Raw genomic sequence first — 25,482 nt, forward strand, 5'->3', positions numbered from 1 at the left:
TGTTTCGGGACTTTAGCCACTACGTAAGTATTTTATAAACCTTCCGTTTTGGGCTGGATGTGTCAATGTGTAGTTCATATATGCAAGAAAAAGGGAATGTCCGCAACTCGGGTCAATCTGACGAAGATCCAACTCTGATTGAAACTTTGTCTTTATTGTGCATCTGATTAAATCACCATGGGAGCATACCAGAGTTGCACACATTCCTTTTGTCTTCGATATGTTCTTCTGTCCTGTACCTGGTAAGTTGGATGTGCATATATACACTGCTCAAAAAAATAAAGGGAACACTTAAACAACACAATGTAACTCCAAGTCAATCACACTTCTGTGAAATCAAACTGTCCACTTAGGAAGCAACACTGATTGACAAATTGCACATGCTGTTGTGCAAATGGACTAGACAACAGGTGGAAATTATAGGCAATTAGCAAGACACCCCCCAATAAAGAAGTGGTTCTGCAGGTGATAACCACAGACCACTTCTCAGTTCCTATGCTTCCTGGCTGATGTTTTGGTCACTTTTGAATGCTGGTGGTGTTTTCTCTCTAGTGGTAGCATGAGACAAAGTCTACAACCCACACAAGTGGCTCAGGTAGTGCAGCTCATCCAGGATGGAACATCAATGCGAGCTGTGGCAAGAAGGTTTGCTGTGTCTGTCAGCGTAGTGTCCAGAGCATGGAGGCGCTCCCAGGAGACAGGCCAATACATCAGGAGACGTGGAGGAGGCCATAGGAGGGCAACAACCCAGCAGCAGGACCGCTACCTCTGCCTTTGTGCAAGGAGGAGCACTGCCAGAGCCCTGCAAAATGACCTCCAGCAGGCCACAGATGTGCATGTGTCTGCTCAAACGGTCAGAAACAGACTCCATGAGGTGGTATGAGGGCCCGACGTCCACAGGTGGGGGTTGTGCTTACAGCACAAGATTGGCAAATTCGCCCCTGGCGCCCTGTGCTCTTCACAGATGAAAGCAGGTTCGCACTGAGCACATGTGACAGACGTGACAGAGTCTGGAGACGCCGTGGAGAACATTCTGCTGCCTGCAACATCCTCCAGCATGACCGGTTTGGTGGTGGGTCAGTCATGGTGTGGGGTGGCATTTCTTTGGGGGGCCGCACAGCCCTCCATGTGCTCGCCAGAGGTAGCCTGACTGCCATTAGGTACCGAGATGAGATCCTCAGACCCCTTGTGAGACCATATGCTGGTGTGGTTGGCCCTGAGTTCCTCCTAATGCAAGACAATGCTAGACTTCATATGGCTGGAGTGTGTCAGCAGTTCCTGCAAGAGGAAGGCATTGATGCTATGGACTGGCCCGCCCGTTCCCCAGATCTGAATCCAATTGAGCACATCTGGGACATCATTTCTCGTTCCATTCACCAACGCCACGTTGCACCACAGACTGTCCAGGAGTTGGCGGATGCTTTAGTCCAGGTCTGGGAGGAGATCCCTCAGGAGACCATATGCCACCTCATCAGGAGCATGCCCAGGCGTTGTAGGGAGGTCATACAGGCCCGTGGAGGCCACACACACTACTGAGCCTCATTTTGACTTGTTTTAAGGACATTACATCAAAGTTGGATCAGCCTGTAGTGTGGTTTTCCACTTTAATTTTGAGTGTGACTCCAAATCCAGACCACCATGGGTTGATAAATTTGATTTCCATTGATCATTTGTGTGTGATTTTGTTGTCAGCACATAAAACTATGTGAAGAAAAAAGTATTTAATAAGAAGATTTCATTCATTCAGATCTAGGATGTGTTATTTTAGTGTTCCCTTTATTTCTTTGAGCAGTGTATATTTGTTTCTATAGTTTATATACAGTTGAAGTTGGAAGTCTACATACACTTAGGTTGGAGTCATTAAAACATTTTTTCAACCACTCCACAAATTTCTTGTTAACAAACTATAGTTTTGGCAAGTCGGTTAGGACATCTACTTTGTCCATGACACAAGTCATTTTTCCAACAATTGTTTACAGACTGATTATTTCACTTATAATTCCCTGTATCATAATTCCAGTGGGTCAGAAATGTACATACACTAAGTTGACTGCCTTTAAACAGCTTGGAAAATTCCATAAAATGATGTCATGGCTTTAGAAGATTCTGATAGGCTAATTGACATCATTTGAGTCTATTAGAGGTGTACCTGTGGCTGTATTTCAAGGCCTACCTTCAAACTCAGTGCCTCTTTGCTTGACATCATGGGAAAATCAAAAGAAATCAGCCAAGACCTCAGAAAAAAAATTGTAGACCTCCACAAGTCTGGTTCATCCTCGGTAGCAATTTCCAAACACCTGAAAGAACCACGTTCATCTGTACAAGCAATAGTACGCAAGTATAAACACCATGGGACCATGGCCCAGCATTCTGTCTCCTAGAGATGAACGTACTTTGGTGCGAATTGTGCAAATCAATCCGAGAACAACAGTAATGGACCTTGTGAAGATGCTAGAGGAAACAGGTACAAAAGTATCTATATCCACAGTAAAACGAGTCCTATACCTACATAACCTGAAAGGCCGCTCAACAAGGAAGAAGCCACTGCTCCAAAACCACCATAAAAAAAGACAGACTACGGTTTGCAACTGCACATGGGGACAAAGATAGTACTTTTTGGAGAAATGTCCTCTGGTCTGATGAAACAAAAATGGCCATAAATGGCCATTGCCATAAAGACCAGCGTTATGTTTTGGAGGAAAAGGGGGGTGGCTTGCAAGCTGAAGAACACCATCCCAACCATGAAGCACAGGGGTGGCAGCATCATGTTGTGGGGTGCTTTGCTGCAGGAGGGACTGGTGCACTTCACAAATAGATGACATCATGAGGTAGTAAAATTATGTGGATATATTGAAGCAACATCTGAAGATATCAGTCAGGAAACTAAAGCTTGGTCGCAAATGGGTCTTCCAAATGGGCAATGACCCCAAGTATACTTCCAAAGATGTGGAAAAATGGCTTAAGGACAACAAAGTCAGGGTATTGGAGTGGCCTTCACAAAGCCCTGACCTCAATTCTATAGAAATTTTGTGGGCAGAACTGAAAAAGCATGTGCAAGCAAGGAGGCCTACAAACCTGACTCAGTTACACCAGATCTGTTAGAAGGATTGGGCCAAAATTCACCCAATTTATTGTGGGAAGCTTGTGGAAGGCTACCCGAAATGTGTGACCCAAGTTAAACAATTTAAAGGTTATGCTACCATATACTAATTGAGTGTATGTACATTTCTGACCCACTGTGAATGTGAAAAAAGTTTAAATAAAACATTCTCTCTACTATTATTCTGACATTTCACATTCTTAAAACAAAGTGGTTATCCTAACTAACCTAAAACAGGGAGTTTTTACTCGGGTAAATGTCAGGAATTGTGAAAAAACTGAGTTTAAATGTATTTGGCTAAGGTGTATGTAAACTTCCGACTTCAACTGTATGCACAATGTAACAAAAGTATAAACACAACATGTAACAATTTCAAAGATTTTACTCCGTTACAGTTCATATAAGGAAATCTGTCAATTTAAATAAACAAAATTAGGCCCTAATCCATGGATTTCACATGACTGGGCAGGGCTGCAAGCCATGGGGAGCCAGGCCAAGCCAATCAAAATGACTTTTTCCCCCACGAAAGGGCTTAATTACAGACAGAAATACTCCTCAGCACCCCCACCCCCGGATGTGAAGGTCCTGGGCTGGCGTGGTTACACGTGGATGTGAGGCCAGTTGGGCACACTGCCAAATTCTATAAAACGACAAGGGGGCAGCTTATGGTGAATACATAAACATTCAATTCTCAGTCAGCATGCCAATTGCACACTCAAAACTTGAGACATCTGTGGCATTGTGTTGTTTGCAAAACTGCAGATTTTAAAGTGCTATTTTATTGTCCCTAGCACAAGGTGCACCTGTGTAATGATAATGCTGTTTAATCAGCTTCTTGATATTATCCACAGCTGTCAGGTGGATGGATTATCTTTTTTTATACCAAAAAAATATAATGTTTACATAAGTATTCAGACCCTTTATTCAGTGCTTTGTTGAAGCAACTTTTGATGCGGTTACAGCCTCGAGTCCTCTTAGGTATGATGCTACAAGCTTGGGATACCTGTATTTGGAGTGTTTCACACATTCTTCTCTGCAGAAATTTTAAAAAATACATTTTTCTCTGCAGATCCTCTCAAGCTCTGGTTGGATGGAGAGAATCGCTGCACAGCTATTTTCAGGTCTCTCCAGAGATGTTCAATCGGGTTCAAGTCCGGGCTCTGGCTGGGCCACTCAAGGACATTCAGAGACTTGTCCCAAAGCCACTCTTGCGTTGTCTTGGCTGTGTACTTAGGGTTGTTGTCCTGTTGGAAGGTAAACCTTCACCCCAGTCTGAGGTCCTGAGCACTCTGGAGCAGGTTTTCATCAAGGATCTCATTGTAATTTGCTCTGTTCATCTTTCCCTCGATCCTGGTGCCAGGTTTCCTCCAGACGTGACGCTTAGCATTCAGGGCAAAGAGTTCAATCTTGGTTTCATCAAACCAGAGAATCTCGGTTTTCATGGTCTGAGAGTCCTTTAGGTGGCTTTTGGCAAACACCAAGCGGGCTGTCATGTGCCTTTTACTGAGGAGTGGCTTCCATCTGGCCACTCTACCATAATTGGTGGTGATTGGTGGAGTGCTGCAGAGATGGTTGTCCTTCTGGATTAACTCTCGGGTTCTTGATCACCTCCCAGACTAAGGTCCTTCTCCCCCAATTGCTCAGTTTGGCCGGGTGGCCAGCTCGAGGAAGAGTCTTGGTGGTTCCAAATTTCTTCCATTTAAGAATGATGGAGGCCACTGTGTTCTTGGGGACCTTCCATGCTGTAGACACTTTTTGGTACCCTTCCCCAGATCTTTGCCTCAACACAATCCTGTTCCAACAATTCCTTCGGCCTCATGGCTTGGTTTTTGCTCTGACATGTTGGGACCTTGAATAGACAGGTGTGTGCCTTTCCAAATCATATCTAATCAATTGAATGGTGGACTCCATTCAAGTTGTAGAAACATCTCAAGGATGATCAATGGAAACAGGATGCACCTGAGCTCAATTTCAAGTCTCCATAGCAAAGAGTCTGAATACTCACGTAATGTATTTCAGTTGTTTTTTTATATACATTTGCAAACATTTCAAAATAACTTTTTTGCTTTGTCATTTGACGGGGTATTTTGTGTAGGTTTATGTTTTTATTTTTTAATCCATTTTAGAATAAGGCTGTAACGTAACAAAATGTGGAAAAGTGAAGAGGTCTGAATACTTTCCAAATGCACTGTTTTTGTTGAGTGTATGAGCAGAATTACTGGCTTACCCTTAATTAGGTAACACCTCCAAAACAAAGGTCATGTGGTTTGGTAAGAAGAATGACCCACTCCCCACAGGTGTGATTACAACCTCTGAGGGTTTAAAGCTTGAGGTAGTCACCTCATACACGTACTTGGGAGAATGGCTAGACGGTATACTGTCCTTCTCTCAGCACCTCACTGTAGACTAAAGGGTGATTTCTAATTTAACCAGTCAATTGTTTTTTTATTATTAAAAATCAGGAAATCTAATCTATAGTATGGCCCTTTGGGGGAAGGATTATTGACATTTATATCTAAAAGCGTAATTGAGAAATAATACCAACTCCATAAAGCAAATATTTGTGTCAGATGAAGCTTTACTGCTTACTCTGAAGTATGGGTAGTATTTTGATTTTTCTTACATTATTTTATTAATATTGAAAAATATAAAGATGAATATAGAAAACATGCAAATATTTATATATATCGTTGAGCATAATATACTTTATGGGCATATCAATTTTCCAGAGTGGGATCTCTGCTAGTTTTAAAGTCATGGCCCTTTTTCTACCGAGAAATTGGTACAGTAGGCAATGTAACCAATCACAGCCCTCCTTTTACTTGTATCATCGCACATCCTGAAAATCACCAACAGAAGGTGACCATTTTTTGTCCATTTTCACATTCACTCATTTGGTAAACGCTTACAACACTTACTGAATTTGAGCGAAACGTGTTGAATATTTGTAACCAGGATTTGACAGTGACTTCTACATTGGATACTTACAGTATTGACATTTTCTGAAATTACAATGAAAAATTTATAAAAAAAATGAAAATCCTATGTGGAGTACCTTTAAAGGAGGCCTGGGTAAGGCCAAACTGCTATTAATATGCCGACATTGATTCATTATTTCTCTATTACGCTTTGATACAAAAATCAATATTTGTCAACAATCCTCCCACACAGAACCTTTCTATGTATTAAAGTTTGTGAAAATCCCCCAAAATCTGGGCCTTTTTTTGTCCTGGTTTCATGAGGAATCACCCTACAGTGTTTGAAATCATTCAAGGAGTTAAACAGACCAAAGAAAATGAGAAAAAAAAAGCTTTATTTAAAAGTACAAAAACAGACATCTATTTACAGGAATAATTTACCTCCTTGTTGTCAATCGAAACAGAAACAAAATTTATTGTATTTGTACAGGAGGGTAATTTCATTAAATGCAACAAGTAAATAAATGAATGTAAATCAAATAATTTAGATGTTGAAAATACAATTTACAGAAAATCAATCAAATAAATATTGAAGTTCAAATAAAATACATACTAGTTAGCAGAGTATTGAAAGGTCACAATTGGTACGGTTTCTCTTCAAAGTGCTGCCTCATTATTTTATTTACACTCATCATCAGCTAGAAAGCAGTATAATAGAACTATCATCATGCCTCATTAACTACCACAAACTAGACAAATGACCATATAATTTAGTGTCGTTGTGGCTGTGCATTAAAACTTGAGATCCCATTCACTGTGAAAGTCCACACGATAACTTTTTTGTTTATAGTTAACATACAATTGTGTGATACAAAGTGGAACATGGTGAGTTTATTTTATTTATTTTACCTTTATTTAACTAGGCAAGTCAGTTAAGAACAAATTCTTATTTTCAATGATGGCCTAGGAACAGTGGGTTAACTGCCTGTTCAGGGGCAGAACGACAGATTTGTACCTTGTCAGCTTGGGGGGTTTGAACTTGCAACCTTCCGGTTACTAGTCCTACGCTTTAACCACTAGGCTACCCTGCCGTGAAAGCATAAGATCCATTGTATTACAACTGTTATTCTTTCACCCACCACCACCTTGTTTACTCATTTGAATGTTGACGTACACAAAGTACTACTTGGGAGCAGCATACTTTATATGTCATGGAACTGTTTTACCAATTTATAAGTACATCTGCTTGAACATAGGACATTTAACATGTATGTTCTGTGTCCGTTTATGGCAAATAGCTTGTAGGACTGACAGAGCAAATATAGGAAAGATGTGTAGGCTTACATAAAACATAATGTAGATATAAATCAGGTGAAGAATATACAATCATTTAACCGCGGCAGCCTAAAAGGCAACATATAGCAAAACGTACAAGATAAACATTTTAAAAAGTGCCCACTTGCTTTCTGAACTATCTATCCAATTTCCTTACCGTTGCATTATAATGGCTCATATCAGAAAAGATGCAATCAACCATGGCAGAAATACATCTTATCTACATTGCCCTCTAGTTGCTAGCGGTTCCATTAGTGCCCTGTGCATATGAATTTGCCGTAGTCAATGTTCAATCCAACTCTAGGAGCAAGGTTCTTTATTTCTAGATCGAGGGTACTGAGGGATAACACAGCCACCTGCTGTGCAGGAAGAGCATAACTACTCGTGCTTCCATACTCCATCTTGTAGATATGTATGAATCTTTAGTGAGTTTCAATACAACTAGGGAGGGAAATGCAGCTTGGGGCACATAGAAATGCATCTACTTTGTTAGATGTTTATTTTGACACAAAAGTATATGTTTGCACTCAAATTTGAGTCAGACAGTATTGTGGCTTTGTTTAGAACAGAATTGAATTACATTTAAAGCAATAACTAACGGATAAAAGTTGTAGAAATTGATATGCAATTGGACTGCAAAAGTCTCCAAAACAATTTGATTAATAACAATGTGCTTATTCACAGCATTTATAAAAGACTACCAGCAGAGGTCACTGTAAAGCTCAGAAAAGGGTGCTAAATAATTCAAGTGTTTTCACCTCAACTGTAATTTCATAACTTGCATTCGGCTGTATATTCTCCTCCAAATTGTAATACTTGTATCTGTTTCATACTTGTACATGTTTCAAAGTCTTTGAGTTTAGCAATGTGATACAAACGTAACTTCCTCATAATAGCATGTGGGCATATGGCAATTAGCTACCAAAGTAAGTCTTTCCTATCAAAATATACCCAATCCACCTACTCTAAAACAGGCATGACTGTAAACACAGACAGCCTACTTTGCAGACTAGCCGAGGATAGTTTGCAGGTAATATTTATGAACTGACCTTAAAAAGACACAAATACAACTATAAATAAAGCCAGCAGAATAGATTCCTTATGATGTAATCGATGCTATAGATAATAATTGAACTATCCTGCTGAGATCAAGGCCAGAAAATAAGAATCATTTTACGTCAGGGGACAGATTACAAGATCACACCACTCCCACGTATTTAATATCCCTATAATAAAGCAACAATTATAGAAAAATACACACATATACAAAAAGACATGGGAATTAAAGTGTAATAACAAATATACCAAATGAAAACACAAGATGAGAATGATAAGAGCACAGCAATGGCCCTGCCTGAAATAGCAGAGAGCCATGCAGCAGCTAAGTCCCCCTTCGTGATCTTTACAGCTAAGAAACAGGGGAGGAGGAGAAGTCATGTCCACTGGGCGTAAGAGAAAACCTTGACAAGAGCCAACTCTATAGACTTCACTCATGACTAACCTCGATAAGGGCTGAAATGCAAAAACTATAGATTCTAGATAATTATCGAGAACTGAAACTTAGACCCTTCAAAAAGCATACTCTACCTGTGCTTGTTTATGGGTAACACTTGAAGCTAACGTGCCATTGGATTTGGTCGTGACACCATTCCTAGAGGTTTTTTTTCTCTTGAGTTTTATGCCGGGATTCCTCTTACCCAAGAGTCTGTGTCGAAAGCATTTGTGTTCAATGTCTACCGTTTCAGAGAGTTACCAACACCGGCAGCAGCACTTCCAGACAACCCAACTGTAGGAATGATTTCTAAGAGGACAGAGTTCTCAATGTAAAGTGACAGTAGGCAGTTGAGCTTCCATTTTCCTTATCTTGCATTGAAACTAAAATAGAGGGTCTAGCTTAAGTCTGTAATATACAGGAATTCATTGAATTGCATTTCATTTGTCAAGGCAGCTCCCATTATCACTACATCCAATATGGATTACCTAACATGAAATATGGCATAGCATGGGGAGGAAAGTTCAGAGGCAAAAGAACATAGGTAAGTGCTTGTCTTATTAGCATAAAATAAATATGCCACCCTTGGCAATATTTATAAACTAGCTGCAACTTTAGCAATTCTGAGATAGACCACAAACTATGATCAGCATCATACAATCTCCCATTGCTAAAGTAATACACGAATGGACTGCGGTATTTCCCAAAAAGATGCTTCAGGTGTCCAATGATTTTAGATGTAAATTTGCAGCTATATGATTTAACATTTGCAAACCAAGTGATTTTGGTACTTTTACACCGTGATCTATCAGTTTAATAGTAAGTGCCGTTCAATGATCTGTCATTTGTCTGATGTAGCCTAATTTGTATTTGACTTGTACTGTAGTTTTAGTTCCTCACAGCTGTAAGGAGGATAACCCATGAGTATGTTTGTATTATTTTGTGTAGGCTATGCTATAACGCTATATACCTACAAGTCTAATCTACAGTCTAAACCAGGTAAAAGTTTTCCAATGTCAAAAGGGCCTGGTTCATCCAGCTAAACATGCTTGGTCAGTTCTCAAATATAAATATAAATATATATATTTTTTACGGTTTTCAAACTGTCCTTGAAATTGTGAATATTAAAGCTTAAAATATTGAACATACTGTATGAGAGTGACAAAAAAAAATGAATATTTGAATATTACTGAGAGATCATTCCGAGATCAGATAAAGGGAAAAGCTTCAATGCCTCAATTTTCATTGAGACATTAGTATATGCTTTCATATACAGAAGAAAGAAGGCTTTTAGGCTTAGATCAGCATTTTTTGTTTGTTATTTTAAATGTTTATAATGTATTAATATGGTAATTATTACAATAATATATTACTTTATACTCTGTAAATGCAAGATACCACAGGCATCAGAGCTGTCTCAGACCAGTGCTGCCATCGCGGGGTATAATATCAAGTATCCACTCACACTGTAGTATGAGCTAATCTCTGCCATCAGTCAAGAAGAGAGGGTCAGAGAGGCCCAATGCCCGGCCGGTGCTGGGGCGGTTGTAGCACAGTGCACAGACAATGTAGATTATGTACAGTATGTGAGAGAAAGAGAGTAGAGAATGAATGCAGCATCATATGTTGTTATCATCACACAGAGCTAGTGGCCACCCCACCCCCTTCCCTCAGTCTAATTACTGAGCTTCCTCTCAGCATGGGTCAGGTGCAATTGGTTTCAAGCTCGATCGGGTCGGAACCAGTAAGGACCAGGCAGGACGGGGAGACGAGAGCTCAGTTCTGTCACAACTAGGAGGGAGCTGAGAAGGAGGTTGGGCTGGAGTTGTGGTTGTTTGTAGACTTGATGATGGTGATGACGCTGGTGGTGGCCACCTTGCCTGGTGAGAGAGGCCCGCAGGTGACAGTCCGGGCGAAGCACTGCAGGGCCTCATACTTGGCGCGCAGGGCGTCCAGCTCCAGCCTCATGCTGGCGTTCTCCCGGGCCAGCTTGTCTACCTCGTGTTGCAGATCCTGCTTCTGCCTCTCCAGCTCCTCCTTCTGGGTGACCCGCTTGATGCGGCAGCTGGCGGCGTAGCCCCGGTTCTTCAGGGTCCTCCGCCGCTGCTTCAGCCGCACCACGTCCTCCTTGGTCAGCCCACGCAGGTGTGTGTTGAGCTCGCGCACCGACATGGCCACCAGCTCGTCATCACAGAGGGCCGGAGCATTCTCACCCACCTCCTTCTTAACCTGCAACAGAGACCGCCATTGATGAGATTCTGGACCTTTCCTGAACTCATCATTCACATTAAAAGATACAGTGTACGAATACAAAATTACCTTTAAAGTCTTGTTTCCTTTAAACTGAGTCGTCATACCCTGCATGCATAAACTGGCCAAAATCCCACAGACGTCACACTGCAAAACAAAGGGGAAATTGTGATTGGAATAAAGAAAATGTATTCAAATATATTTGTATGCATAATGTAGTGTATTCGTTGTGAAATTAAAGTGTTATGCGTGAAGCCAAGTTCAGATACAGCCATACTAAGAAGCCACTCCCCTTTCCCAAGAACTCTATCGATGAGATCCCACAACAACATTCATGAGTTAGTTACGTCATCTGCAACCAGCTCAGTAGATTTTCTAGTAACAGAGACTGCCAGCAGAGGTCAGCATCACACTGAAAGATGATAATGGATAAACACACTGTTGGGCAAAACTGTTTACCTGCTGCTGTAGGGAGGGCCCTCACAATGTAGTTCACTAGACCATAGCAAGACCGCAAAAATAGAAACAGGTCAGCTCTCACCACACAGCTTGTCTGAGCCCTCTGCTTAGAAACTGGGCATGGCCTATTTTGGTCAAAATTGGTTTTGGAAAAAGGCCTATCTGAACACTACAGTGAAACACATGCCTTTGAGACTGCTGCCATGGCCAAAAAGAGAGAGACTGCTGTGTGCCTGACTGTGAATAAAGGCCTACATTCTCCCAAGGCTCCATTTCAGCACCCTGACTTGCTCCCTAGGCGATGGCTGCCATGGAAACGCCCTGAAAATGGGTTTGAGAGTATAGTCACATGGTCAGCCAAAGGGTAAACAAGTCTCATTCATAACCCTGTCATACACATGGTAGACATTACACGGGCAGGTCAGCTTGAAGAACTAAGTGAGGATCACCAATAGTTTAGGGAGTGTGTACAATAGCAGTCTCATAAACTCTGAACATTGGCTCCCTATTTTCCACTTCCCTCAGACCTAATGCATAGTCTCTTTTAAGATACAGTACTATTTAACCTGACATGGCCTACATTGACCCGTATGAGTTTCCTCTTTATAACACAGAACAAATGCCTATGTTAACAGTAAAACTACCCAACAAACACAAGCTTACATTTATGGTCATACTGAACTTTATAGTCCTGTAGATATGTGGGAAATTCCAGAAGATCGCGTGTCACAAAGGAATAGTTTCCCTTACAGTCATGGGTGTATTTTTGTAGTGAGACAATGTACTCTATTTGGTTTCGGACTTGTGTCTGCTTGTCTGGCTCATATTACACTGGGCTTTCCTGAGCTGCTACATGCCCTTATTTAACGCTGCTGGGTATATTTAGCTCACTGTGCTGCTGATGCAAAATTCTGCCAGCTAAACAATTTAGGTGAACATGTGATACCTCATTAAAAAGGCCAAATATTCCATCCAGCGCTTTGAGCTGCACTTTCTCGAACAAGATACAACAACCGAAAGGGTGAGGTTTTAATGACTATTCCTTTAGGGAAGTTCATCTCATGCCCCTGGAAATAAATATAGATCGCTGATCACAGCAGTTTCTGACAGCTGTTGCTGGGTTGACCTTGTGTTGAAGAGCTGAAGTGGTTGCACTGTATCTACAATAGAAATACTGTTCTGCATCGAAAGTCTTAGTCAGAGCTCCTAAGTGGAAAGGGGCAGAATGCCAAATGATTGGTCTGATGATAATGGAAAGTTCACTGGCTTTGGCACTGGAGCAGAACAGATCACTAATAAGTTCTTAGTCAGCCATCTGTTTTGTCTTTTGTAAAACCACACCGGAGGTACAGCCTATGCCTGGCCGCATGTTTCTGTAATGAAGGGATACATGAATGTGGAGAGGACACACACACTCCTAACTTGGAAAATGAACCAATAGATTCTTCTGTTTTGTGTGGATTTAAGAACCACATGAAAACATGTTTGGTGAACCATCACGTCTGGTACTTGTTTTGGCCATCCCCTTTGAACCTTATTTGAAATTCACTTGGGTTTTCAACTTAACTATAGGAAAAAAGAGTAGAGAATAGCATACAGCTTTGCCTTATTTTGGCACATGTATGCAACTTTGAATCAAGCACTGCACGGCCAGCCAAAACTGTAAGACAACGTTCCAGCAAGTTGGCTGAAGGATCCTGTTTTGAACTGTTGCATCAGGGGGGAGACCCTAGGTAATATTCCGTGAGACTTGAATATCATGAAATGGGATGGGAAAAAAGCCTCCCTCTCCATACACGGGGTGCTCAAGCTTTACAGCTCAGAGGCCACGTTGTTTCCTTCAAATTCCTTCTGCATGTGCTCCTCTCTGTTGTTGCAAATGGCACTAGGTCGAGCTCTTAAGGTCCCACTTTGCTGCTTTCCTTCTTCCAGAGAGGAAAAGAGCAGTGATGTCCAAAGACCAAATCTCTGTTTTGATCACCTTTCAGGGTGAGCAACAGGCACATTTTACAATTCAGTACCGCTTTTGACTGTGCACATTTGACGATCCACCAGAAAACGATTTCCCTTTTCACCTTTTTGAGTGCTTCTACTCGTGTCGGAGAAGACCTCAAAGTAAAGCCATAGAAGATGGCTGAAGTGTGGATAACATAACTGAGTGAGCACACACACAAACACAAAGGAAAGAGGCCCCAAGTTTAAATTGGGAGGATAAATGTATTCAGAATACATCCTGTGTAATGCACCCATCTCTGAGAGGAGGGCTTAGTCTACTCAGATGTAAAGACGTCGCTGTAAAATCTTATAACATTCTGGAATTCAGATGCGTCTCATATCTAAGTCTAACAATAGCCAGAAAGAATCAAGTGTTGATGACTAACAGGGATACAGAGTAGGACTATCCCTAATTTGCATCCTGTAGCACAAACTCCAAAAAGTTCTGGGACACTAAAGTCAATGGAGAATAAGAACACCTCCTCACAGTTGCCCACTACACCGAGGCTAGGAAACACCGTCACCATCGATAAATCCACGATTATTGAGAATTTCAATAAGCATTTTTCTACGGCTGGCCATGCCCAAACCTCCCCCATTTCTCCTTCACCCAAATCCAGATAGCTGATGTTCTGAAAGAGTTGCAAAACCTGGACCTATACAAATCAACTGGGCTAGACAATCTGGACCCTCTCTTTCTAAAATTATCCACCGCAATTGTTGCAACCCCTATTATTAGCCTGTTCAACCTCTCCTTCGTATCGTCTGAGATCCACAAAGATTGGAAAGCTGCCGCGGTCATCCACCTCTTCAAAAGGGGGAGACACTCTAGACCCAAACTGTTACAGACCTATATCTATCCCACCCTGCCTTTCTAAGGTCTTTGAAAGCCAAGTTAACAAACAAATCACCGACCATTTCGAATCCCAATCTGGGAATCCCGAATCTCCGCTATGCAATCTGGTTTCCGAGCTGGTCATGGGTGCACCTCGGCCACGCTCAAGGTCCTAAACGATATCATAACCGCCATCGATAAAAGACAATACTGTGCAGCCGTATTCATCGACCTGGCCAAGGCTTTCGACTCAATCACCACATTCTTATCGGCAGACTCAATAGCCTTGGTTTCTCAAATGACTGCCTCGCCTGGTTCACCAACTACTTCTCAGACAGAGTTCAGTGTGTCAAAATCACAGGGCCTGTTGTCCGGACCTCTGGCAGTCTATGGGGATGCCACAGGGTTCAATTCCCGGGCCAAATCTTTTCCCTGTATACATTAATGATGTCGCTCTTGCTGCTGGTGATTCTCTGATCCACCTCTACGCAGACTACACCATTCTGTATACTTCTGGCCCTTCTGTGGACACCAGACATGCTTCAATGCCATACAACTCTCCTTCCGTTTCCCCCGACTGCTCTTAACCTAAATGCATGCTCTTCAACCGATCGCTGCCCGCACCTGCCCGCCCATCCAGCATCACTATTCTGGACGGTTCGGACTTAGAATATGTGGACAATTACAAATACCTAGGTGTCTGGTTAGACTATAAACTCTCCTTCCAGACTCATATTAAGCATCTCCAATCCAAAATTAAAATCTAGAAATCGGCTTCCTATTTTGCAACAAAGCATCCTTCACTCATGCTGCCAAACATACCCTCGTAAACTGACCATCCTACCGATCCTTGACTTCGGCAATGTAATTTACAAAATAGCCTCCAACACTCTATTCAGCAAATTGGATGCAGTCTATCACAGTGCTATCCGTTTTGTCACCAAAGCCCCATATACTACCCACCACTGAGACCTGTATGCTCTCGTTGGCTGGCCCTCGCATCATATTCGTCACCAAACCCACTGGCTCCAGGTCATCTATAAGTCTTTGCTAGGTAAAGCCCTGCCATATCTCAGCTCACTGGTCACCGTAGCAGCACGCGCTCCAGCAGGTATATTTCACTGGTCACCCCCAAAGCCTATTCCTCCTTTGGCCACCTTTCCTTCCAGTTCTCTGCTGCCAATGACTGGAAAAAAATGCAAACATCCCCGAAGCTGGAGACTCATATCTCCCTCACTAACTTTAAACATCAGCTGTCAGAGCAGCTCACGGAGCATTGTACATCCAACTACCTCATCCTCATATTGTTATTGATTTTTTTGCTCCTTTGCACCCCAGTTTCTCTACTTGCACATTCATCTTCTGCACATCTATCACTCCCAGTGTTTAATTGCTAAATTGTAATTACTTCGCCACTACGGCCTATTTATTGCCTTACCTCCCTAATCGTATCTCATTTGCACACACTGTATATAGACGTACAGTCAATAACACAATTGAAACGTTTGTTTATTCCATGTGTAACTCTGTGTTGTTGTTTGTGTCACACTGCTTTGCTTTATCTTGGACAGGTCGCAATTGTAAATGAGAACTTGTTCTCAACTGGCCTACCTGGTTAAATAAAGGTGAAATAAAAAATAAAATAAAAATAAAATAACTTAGTTTGACAACACTTAAGTTTCCATGGTGAGAGAGGGAGCATTTACACACAAGGTGGTGGCTAAACAGATGGAAAAAATGAAGTATTTTCTGGCCACGGGAAAGGCCTGATGATTTCAGCACCATATTTCATCAGCTCACGTAGTCCAGATCATGAGGAAATTACTCATCGTATCAAAGCACACAAGTCCAACTGACAACATTACTGTAGGCTCCGGATGCAGCCCACTGGTAATAATCACTGTTCTCTGCCCAATTGAACTCTGTTGGAAAAAGTGAACATAACCTTTGTCATAGTTTGTTGTTTTGTCATTCAGTGTAATTGACATTAATTACTTTCTCAAAGCTTGAGCCAAGAACTAGGGCTATAGCTTTGCTAAAATACTCTAGAATGAGTTTTACTGCATATTAAAATCAGCACCACAGTATCAGCCCAGAGAGTAACCATTAATAATGGACAAATAACTGCCATTTAAGCACTGATCATGACCTGGCCAGAAAAACAAACCAATAAGCTGCAGGCATGTTATGGTATTAGTCCAGAGACAATGTGTGAAATGTGACTCCATTTAGTTTTTGTCATTCAGACATACGCTCAAATTCAAGTCTGTGTGCTTGGTTTATGACAGGTACTGCTCTGGGGCCTGACTTTTCGCTAAAATCAACAGCACATCAAAGAGCTGAGTGCTCAGGTCCTAGTGATAGATGAAGTGTTGGCTTGTCTTGGCTGCTTGTTTGGCTTGTCTTGGCTGCTTGTTTTCCTTCTCTTTTCTATTAGTTTTGGAGTTTGGGTTCCTCAGAGAGAGGAGAGAGAGCTTGATGGAGCTCCCTTCTGTTCAGAATGTCTCCTCTGTTTTCTCAGAGAGTTGGGGAGGAGAGAGCCTTCCTCCAGACTATGCTGTGGTGGTGCACTCTGCTCTGCACTCCAGCGCAGCACATTTGGAGAGATGTTATGTAAAGGAAATGGAGAGCATAGCCGAGCCATGAGTCATGCTGTTTACTGGTAAGAACTAGGACGACCGGCAGGGAATCACACCCTCCCTAACTGAAGTTTCCTGGAAAATCACGTTGTTTCGCGGGGCAGAAGGAAAAGTACAGGAAACGGCTGGCATAACCGCCGGAACTTTTTTTGCGGAAAAGGGAGGAGAGGTAGATATCTGAGTGAAGCGACACTCCAGCTGGGGACATAGGGATCCAAAAGAAAGTAAAGTACACACACAGCAAGGACAAATCTGTCCAGTTATTACCTAACTAAAGCCATTCCATAGTACACATTGAATAACAATGAAGATCAATGAGAAAACAAATCACTATTACATTTTCCAACTTCAAATAACAAAGGGCTTCAGTACTTGTTAACACAAGAGACTTGAGATTACATCAGCAGGAGAAAAACGACAGTCATTAATCCAATCCATTAAGTTGTTAATATTCTTATTCAGTCTGAGTACCCAAGTTCTCAGATGTAAAAGTGAGAAAGTTCCAGACCTCTCTCATTGTTTACTGTATACCACCTAATACCAATGTTACAAAAACAAGGCACTTTACTCGAGACGATACCTCCACGCCCCCAGACCACCGTGTGGCGAGAGCATTGGTCTGAGATCCAGGAAGTCATCCAGAAAAGCGGGAATACACTGGGTGCAGATCCTGGTGGTTGGTACAACACAGGCACCTAAGGGGCACTTGTGGAGAGATGCCAATGTATATCTCTCCATGCTTCAGTGTAAACTTGTTAATGTGACTGTTAATCTGTACATGTAATACAGTACTGTAAATATTTGTCATCTGTCATGTCTGTGTAATTCTTATGACACGGTCTTTGTCTCTAGAAATAAATGATCAGAACACATCGTAAGGAAATGAAGTTCCACAGTTAAAAAAAAGGAAGTTTACACATAAAAATATCTGACTCGGGTTTCCTTTTGAGTCATACCGGTTCACTAACCACAGTCATTTCACTTTCACAACACACTGCAAAACCCACAATGAGTACAGGGGGTGGAAGAGAACCCACAGAACACTCAATACTATTGAAACTGTGGGCATCATTAACCATTATGAGCATGTATACATCATATTGGGTAGGGAAGTGAGAGAGCAGAAGATGATAAAACCTCTCTCTCCTCCAGACATCACATTGGGAACCAAGCCACATGTTAACCTCATGACAGAGCATGGATATGATGCACTTGGTGTGGGAGGTCATCCCCACCACATCAACAGTGACTCAGTACATAGGCAGCCTCTTAATCTCCTAGAAGAGATTTCAAGGCCCTCATACACTGTGGAAAGTTTTGGATGAGAAAGGACTCCTCTCATATTTTCCATATAAATCACAATGACAGTAAAGGTCAAATGTCCAAGAGTATGATCCTGGTCTGGAGACATACAGTCAGCACCAAAATATGAAATTGATAAGGATTTATCTTTGTTTATTCTAGAAAGCTGGGCAACGGGACAGAGGCAGAGACAAAGGTCGGCATAGCAAGCTTTTTGTGTGTGTATGTCATCTAAAAATTATTGCTTTGACAGCAGGCCCGTAGATTCAATTTCATATTGGCCTGCGACACTGCGGCTTCCAAATGAGATTCTGCTGAACCAGGGCCGACTATGGCACTCTCTCCTCTCTCTACTGTCAAACCAGGGTATAGGATAAAGAACGAAATCACTGATACAGCACTAACAATGTCTTTGGGAATGTCTACAGTAGTATTCAATAGGACACAGCACCACACTAGACACTAGCCTTCAGAAAGTATTCATACCCCTTGACTTATTCCACAAATATTGTTGTCTTACAGCCGGAGTTCAAAATGGATTCGATTTTTCTCAACCATTTACATACAGTAGCCCACAATGGTATAGTGAAAACATGTTTTTAGACATTTTTGCTAATGAATTGAAAATGAAATCTCTCATATACATACAGTACCAGTCAAAAGATGGGACACACCTACTCATTCAAGGGTTTTTCTTCCTTGAATGAGTAGGTGTGTCCCAACTTTTGACTGGCACTGTAAGTATTCACACTCCTGAGTAAATACTGTGTCATATCACCTTAGGCAGCTATTACAGCTGTGTCTTTCAGGGTAAGTCTCGAAAGCCTTGTTCACCCTGCAGGCTTTAATGCTCAAATCAGTTGTGTTCAGACAACAGTCATTTGCTGACATGGCTACGCTTGTTGTCATACTCCCGATGGGTGTGTGCATGGTGGTGTAGGCTGATTGATGGTGGCGCTCGTGCTTCCCATCACTCTGAAGTTATGTAGTAAGCTACGGTGATAATGCCTGCCATGGATGTTTCCCAGTTGCTTGAATGTTAAAAATCAGTGTAAGAACACAAATCCTCAAAAGGATAGGATGGCCCAACTTTCAAAATAAGTCCTTTTTTGGCTAGCCAAGGCAGTCAACTAGCTAGCTAGGTAGTTGTTTAGCACATTCACTAATTTGTTTGTAAACAATTAACAAGATAATTAGCTACCACATGTTCTTGTCAAACTGTCAACAGAGTAGCTAGCAAGCAACATGATATGACCATTCAGACAAGTCACATGTCCACAAATCAGATTTGTATCGGACTTCAAACCAGCTACGAAGGTGGCTTGAAACATCCGACTCCATGTGGAGTTCAGACTGCAGGAAGAATAGCAGGTTTGAATTAGATATGCAAATAAATAGGATTTGAGACTTCAAACTGCCAATGTGAACACAGCTTAAGAGCTTTACACACTTGAATTGTGCAACATTTTCCTATTAATCTTCTCAAAATGCTTCAAGCTCTGGCAAATTGCTAGATAACCATTTTCAGGTCTTGCCATAGGCTTTCAAGTAGATTCAAGTCAAACTGTAACTCTGCTACTCAGGAACATTCACGGTCTTCTTGGTAAGCAACTCCAGTGTAGATTTGGCCCTGTATTTTAGCAGCGTTAGGAAGGACATCTGTATCTTTGTAGTGACTGGGTGTATTGATACACCATCAAAAGTGTATTTAATAACTTCACTATGCTCAAACTTATTTTCAACATCTATTTTTTTTAATTTTTTACCCATCTACAAATAGGTGTCCTACAAATTGGAAAACCTCCCTGGTCTTGTATGTGTGGGGTGCAGCGACTAAGTAGTCATTCAAAAATCATGTTAAACACTATAGAGTACCACAGCATGAGTCATAATTCCCATAAAGGCCAGCGGTCAAACAAGGAAATGGTTCCAATCCTTTTTTCACCATACATTTTTCCCATAGGGGATTTTAGAAACACTTAAAATAAGGGCTGTGTTACATTTAGGCTTATGCTGGTGTGACAAAAATGAAATGCTAATTCCAGTCTCAGCATGACAATGCCCCTGTGCACAAAGCAAGGGCCATACAGAAATGGTTTGTTGAGATCGGTGTGGAAGAACTTGACTGGCCTGCACAGAGCCCTGACCTCAACCCCTTCGAACACCTTTGGGATTAATTGAAACGGTGTCTGCGAGTCAGGCCTAATTGCCCAACATCAGTGCCCCACCTCACTAATGCTCTTGTGGCTGTATTTGAGCAAGCCTTCCCAGAAGAGTGGAGACGGTTATAGCAGCAAAAGGGGGACCATCTCCATATTAATGCCCATGATTGTGGAATGAGATGTTCGAAAGAGCAAATGTCCACATACTTCTGGTCATATTTAGGCATGCCATAACAAGACATTTCAGCTTCTAATAGTTAGTTAACTTGTAAACATAAAACTAATTCCAATGTACCCCTTTGACCAAAGAGTAGCATCTGTCTACCAAAATATACTATTGTTTACCTTAGCAGCGCAAACATATTCCACGTTGACATGAAGGGGAATTATGTGTAGTAGACCAGTGAAATCTCAATTTAATTAATTTTAAATTCAGGCTGTAACAACAAAATGTGGAAAAAGTCAAGGGTGTGAATACTTTCTGGAGGCACTGTACATTGCAGATTCCTTCAAATAAACTGAACATAAATCTAACTTCGCCTGCAAATACTACATTTAAGGAAAATAAACATTGCCATACTTGCTGATAATTACAGTAGCCCACACACTTAAGGGCCTTGATATAGTAAAACAAGCTAAACGTATTATTACGCATGTCTGAATCAGGGACAACGTTTTATAACTCGGCTCCGTCTTCATTATTTTTATCCGCTTTACTATCCTCCTGGTCGTCTATCCCCGCACCGTGCACTTTGACTCAGAATTCTAAAACACAAACCACGTGTTGTTCCCTTCAATCGTAAACATAAAAGTAGGCTACCGGACAACCATATGGATACAGTAATAGAAGTCTGAAAATATTACACATTTTCAAGTTATTAAGAGTCAGAAGTAAAACATTATCATTCAAAATGTTACGATGGGTAAATAGATGGAATAAAAAATATATTTTTTAAAAATCAGAAAAAGACGATTTGTTAAATTGTTACATTTTAACAACTTCAAGAGTGAAAAAAGTTCATTTCTGGCGTTGTAAACTGTTTCAAATTGTTAAGATGGGCCTAAATAACAGGTACCAAGTACGTTGATAACATGTAAATTAAATGTTTGGTTAAACCTGATCTTACTTGTTGATAGATTCGATTTTACGCATGTGTCACCGTGATAGCATCAGCAATTTTAGAGAGGAATGTCAAAACATCTCCCAGAAAAGCGCTCGTACGCTCACCTTATGAAAGCGGATATTCTCGGTCGGTAAAGCTTGTGAAGTTTCCGTCCTATACGGGTTGAAGTTACTTGTCGCAATTCTGAAAGTAGTCCAGCAGTCGAACCGAAATGTGTCCCCGTACTAAATTAACTACAAAACAACAACAACAATGTATCAACATTCCACTTCGTGCTTCCGCAACTATTTACGTCACCAACTCCTCGTGACCGCCCCCTCCATTCATGAAAATAACTTTCTGCTGACGTGACGAGGCGGGAAACTAGGGGAAGCTGGAAATAGACTGTTGACGCAGTTTGAGAATACTTTAGGGAAAATTAGCGAGATAATGTGTAGATTAAATCATTGTTATACTAATGATGGCTATCCAACTATAAATAGTCTGTTAATACTTCACAAACAATGTCAGCACATGTTTGAGCTTTTTATAGGCCGATTCATGCGCACCTGATTGCACAATGTTCGTTTTTCTGGTGACAAAATAACTATTAGAGAATCCCCATCCCATATACTTTCTCATAATTTGACATTAGAGAATTATCCTTTTTTGAGGTAATCTGACCCTAAAGTTACTGCCTCGCTGGTTAATAGAAGAACATGCGCCATCTGTCTTTACCAATGTCCTGTCCTTCCAACATTTATTTTGATTTTTGCATTTATTAAAGGCTGCATAATGTTGGAAGGCTCTGAGCCCAACTGTAAACGAGCTTATTCAGCCTTCTTACTAACCTCTTACATTATTGCCCCAATTGACCATTCTCATGCAAGACAATATATAGTCTGAGAAGGGTGACAGACATTCTCTTAAATGCCTTAGAAAAAAACATGACACATCTCCAAAAATAAACTAGTAGTATCCCTCCAACTAAGGACTCCCACAGCGTGCTTCTCAGTTCTTGTTGTAAGTCTACAAGAACAAGTCTGGTCATACACTGCCTTTTTTTTTTTTTTTTAAACAGACAGATCAAATATTCTTCCAAAAATGATTTACTCATTTTAATACTGCATGTTTAAAATGTGTATGTACATGATACACATGAACAGCCTAACTCTAGGGCTCATCTCAATGAACATCCTCAAACTGAGCACAGAGTTGATAAGCAATGCTTATACACCTCAAGGCTGTCAAAAGACCATTTAGTGGCAAAATATCAGAATTGGGCTGCCTGTGTAAATGCAACCATAGACTGTGCTGCAGAGGTTTGAGAATGGAAAAGGTCAAATTTATACAGAAGGGTTGTAAAATTACTAAATTATATTCATATAATAATCAACTTGCTCCTTACAGAATGCATTAATAATATATGCCATTTAGCAGACGCTTTTATCCAAAGCGACTTACAGTCATGTGTGCATACATTCTATGTATGGGTGGTCCCGGGAATCGAACCCACTACCCTGGCGTTACAAGCACCATGCTCTACCAACTGAGCTACAGAAGGTCCTTCCAAATTGGTTCAAATCAGGATGTCTTTAGTGAGGACCTATCCATTACACTGTAAACTATAAGAAAAAAGATTCCCAATAATTTCCTAGCAAAGGAACTGACTAACTCCCATATAGTTCACCCACTGTAGATGGGCCTAGAGCCAGGAAGTTGGTATATGGTTGTATTTCTGTGGATGACCATTGCCATCGGTGATTCAACACATGAGCGTTTTCCTCAGTAGAGGCATATGGACTAAATTGTACATTGATGTGCTGGGATCTCTCATGCAGAGTACATTTAAAGTTGTTAGCAAATGCAGCTTATGAGATGAGTAATTACCCAAGTTTGTGTCATGGGTGGTTCTCATTCTAAAGCAATGCCCAAGCCTGCTTTATTAGAGCACATCTTGTCAACAGAATTAACATCAGGTTATGTTCGCAATAGTTTATATGCGTCTGTAACCCCCCTGAGCATTCTTGTCATTAAAAATATAATTGAATGTGCACTGTGGCATGGGATTGTTTGGCTTGGTGTATAGTTGGGCTGTCGGCAATTCATTATTTTATTGATCATGTGGTCGATTTATTAGAAAAATGTGTCCCCCATGTTCCACTCCAGCAGTGTCGAAGCCTTTACCTGAGGCAGGACTTGTCTGTTCATGTCTTTGTTTTGACTAAATCAATATTACACAGTAGTGTACTGGGATATGAAACAATAAAGATCAGAGGAGGTGTTATCTTTTATGCCCACGATATCCCACCGATGATGTACGATGCTGAGCTCGGATAAAATTACCTGAGACAAAGAGCCCCCCGACTGTTCACAGAAGGTTGGAAAATGAACCTCCACTACCCCAACAGACTGTTGATGATTAACATATAAATGATGACTTCACTAACTTCTTCAGTCTAGTTATTAGCAGGGTTGTGGGGTAACTGTTTACATGTAGACTGATTACAAAAAAATAATTCATCAGTTACTTTACCAGCAAAACATTATTTTTTTTTTAACTAGATGATTACTTCTTGAATTACTTTTAAATTCAGAAAGGATGTTTTCTCAATGACATTCAATTCCTCTGTGTGGTCTTCTAATGCCTTTTAAAGAGAAAGTAGTCCAAACATAACTGAAAGTCATCAGATTAGGTTACTGAGTTTGGGTAATACAAAAGTTAAGTTACTGATTACAATTTTGGACAGATAACTCATAACTAACAGTTTACATTTAGAAAGTAACCTACTCAACTCTGGGTACTAAGTAAAACAAATTAAAAGGTTTGCGATTGTCACAGCAATATGACTACAACATTGACTTTTGCTTCCTGAGGTGCATACAAAATGGGAGATTCTGTTTTGGGTGGATTTCTCCTTAAAAACATTGACTCATAGTTGCCCATGAGTTGTTTCTGAAGAAAGAATACTCACAAACTGTTTTTTTTTTCAGGTTTGTGGACTTCCCATGTGACACAGGATTTATATTTGGGACATGACTAACCACTCCACTGATTTATCCAAAATATGTTTAATAGAAGAACACTTTATGTAACACACTGTCAGGTTACAGGGCTATGGAAACATGTGGTGAAGCAGTTTCATTTTGTGTTATTAGTCTGCTATGAAAGACTGGTATTCAGCAATATTGTCTCTGAATAAGATGTAGGCTAGTTTGTTGCTATTAGAGAAAGTGTCAAACATGTCTGTTAAAATAGCATGGAGAATACTGTAACAGTGGTGAAAGTAGGTTAAATGGCTCATCCTATGGTTTGGCAATAGTACGGCTATGTTATGCACTGTAATGATGTCATCAGATAAATGGAATGTGTATCATGAAAGGAGAGCACAATTGACATGCCATTTTTCATAAGTAGTAACTGTAACCAGATACAAGAACTAAAGGCTAGCAAGGCTAGATTACAAGCACATGTTTGTTTTTTTCGATGTGTGCTTTACAGTGTGTGCCTTTCTGGGTGACAGTTCTGTTTTCTTTTGTCTGGCACGAGCATTAATGTATGCTTCCATGCCTGACATCATTGTGAGGATTATTGGAAGCCTTATTCCTTTTCCAAAGCTTTTAGGCAAATAGTGCCACCCATAGCAACACCCACTGCCAGACATTATTACACTTGGCCTAAGCCTACTTGTGAAACTGGAGAAATTACATTATAGGATAAATACAATTACAATGGGAACATTAGTCATACATTATTTTAACGAAAAATATATTTGTATTATTATTTAAATACATTTGATTAATAACAACATGCATATGTTTCTATCCTTAATAGCCTATAGCCTAATCTTGATTTAGTTTGTGATCTGCACAGCACGAACACATTATTTAT

The 25,482-nt window shown here is 40.8% G+C and overlaps 1 protein-coding gene across 1 annotated transcript; it reads right to left on the reverse strand.

The window, feature by feature from the left end:
• Positions 1-9,934: 9,934 nt before the first annotated feature.
• LOC118365298 (transcription factor MafK-like) lies at positions 9,935-21,904 on the reverse strand. The gene is made up of 3 exons (XM_035747398.2): positions 21,716-21,904; positions 11,165-11,242; positions 9,935-11,074 (listed from the first exon to the last, which is right to left on the reverse strand). The coding sequence occupies exons 2-3, from the start codon at positions 11,207-11,209 to the stop codon at positions 10,637-10,639; spliced, it is 483 nt and encodes a 160-aa protein (XP_035603291.1). The 5' UTR covers positions 11,210-11,242; positions 21,716-21,904; the 3' UTR covers positions 9,935-10,636.
• Positions 21,905-25,482: the final 3,578 nt, after the last annotated feature.

The sequence above is a fragment of the Oncorhynchus keta genome, chromosome 5 (genome assembly GCF_023373465.1).
Source record: "Oncorhynchus keta strain PuntledgeMale-10-30-2019 chromosome 5, Oket_V2, whole genome shotgun sequence".
Classification (NCBI taxonomy): Eukaryota; Metazoa; Chordata; class Actinopteri; order Salmoniformes; family Salmonidae; genus Oncorhynchus; species Oncorhynchus keta.

Bases quoted from the DNA above. Each gene is read 5' to 3' on its own strand.
- LOC118365298 (XM_035747398.2), bottom strand. From the start codon at position 11,209: ATGCAGGGTATGACGACTCAGTTTAAAGGAAACAAGACTTTAAAG. The intron at 11,075-11,164 runs GTAATTTTGTAT...TCTCTGTTGCAG, and splicing joins AAGGAAACAAGACTTTAAAG to GTTAAGAAGGAGGTGGGTGA.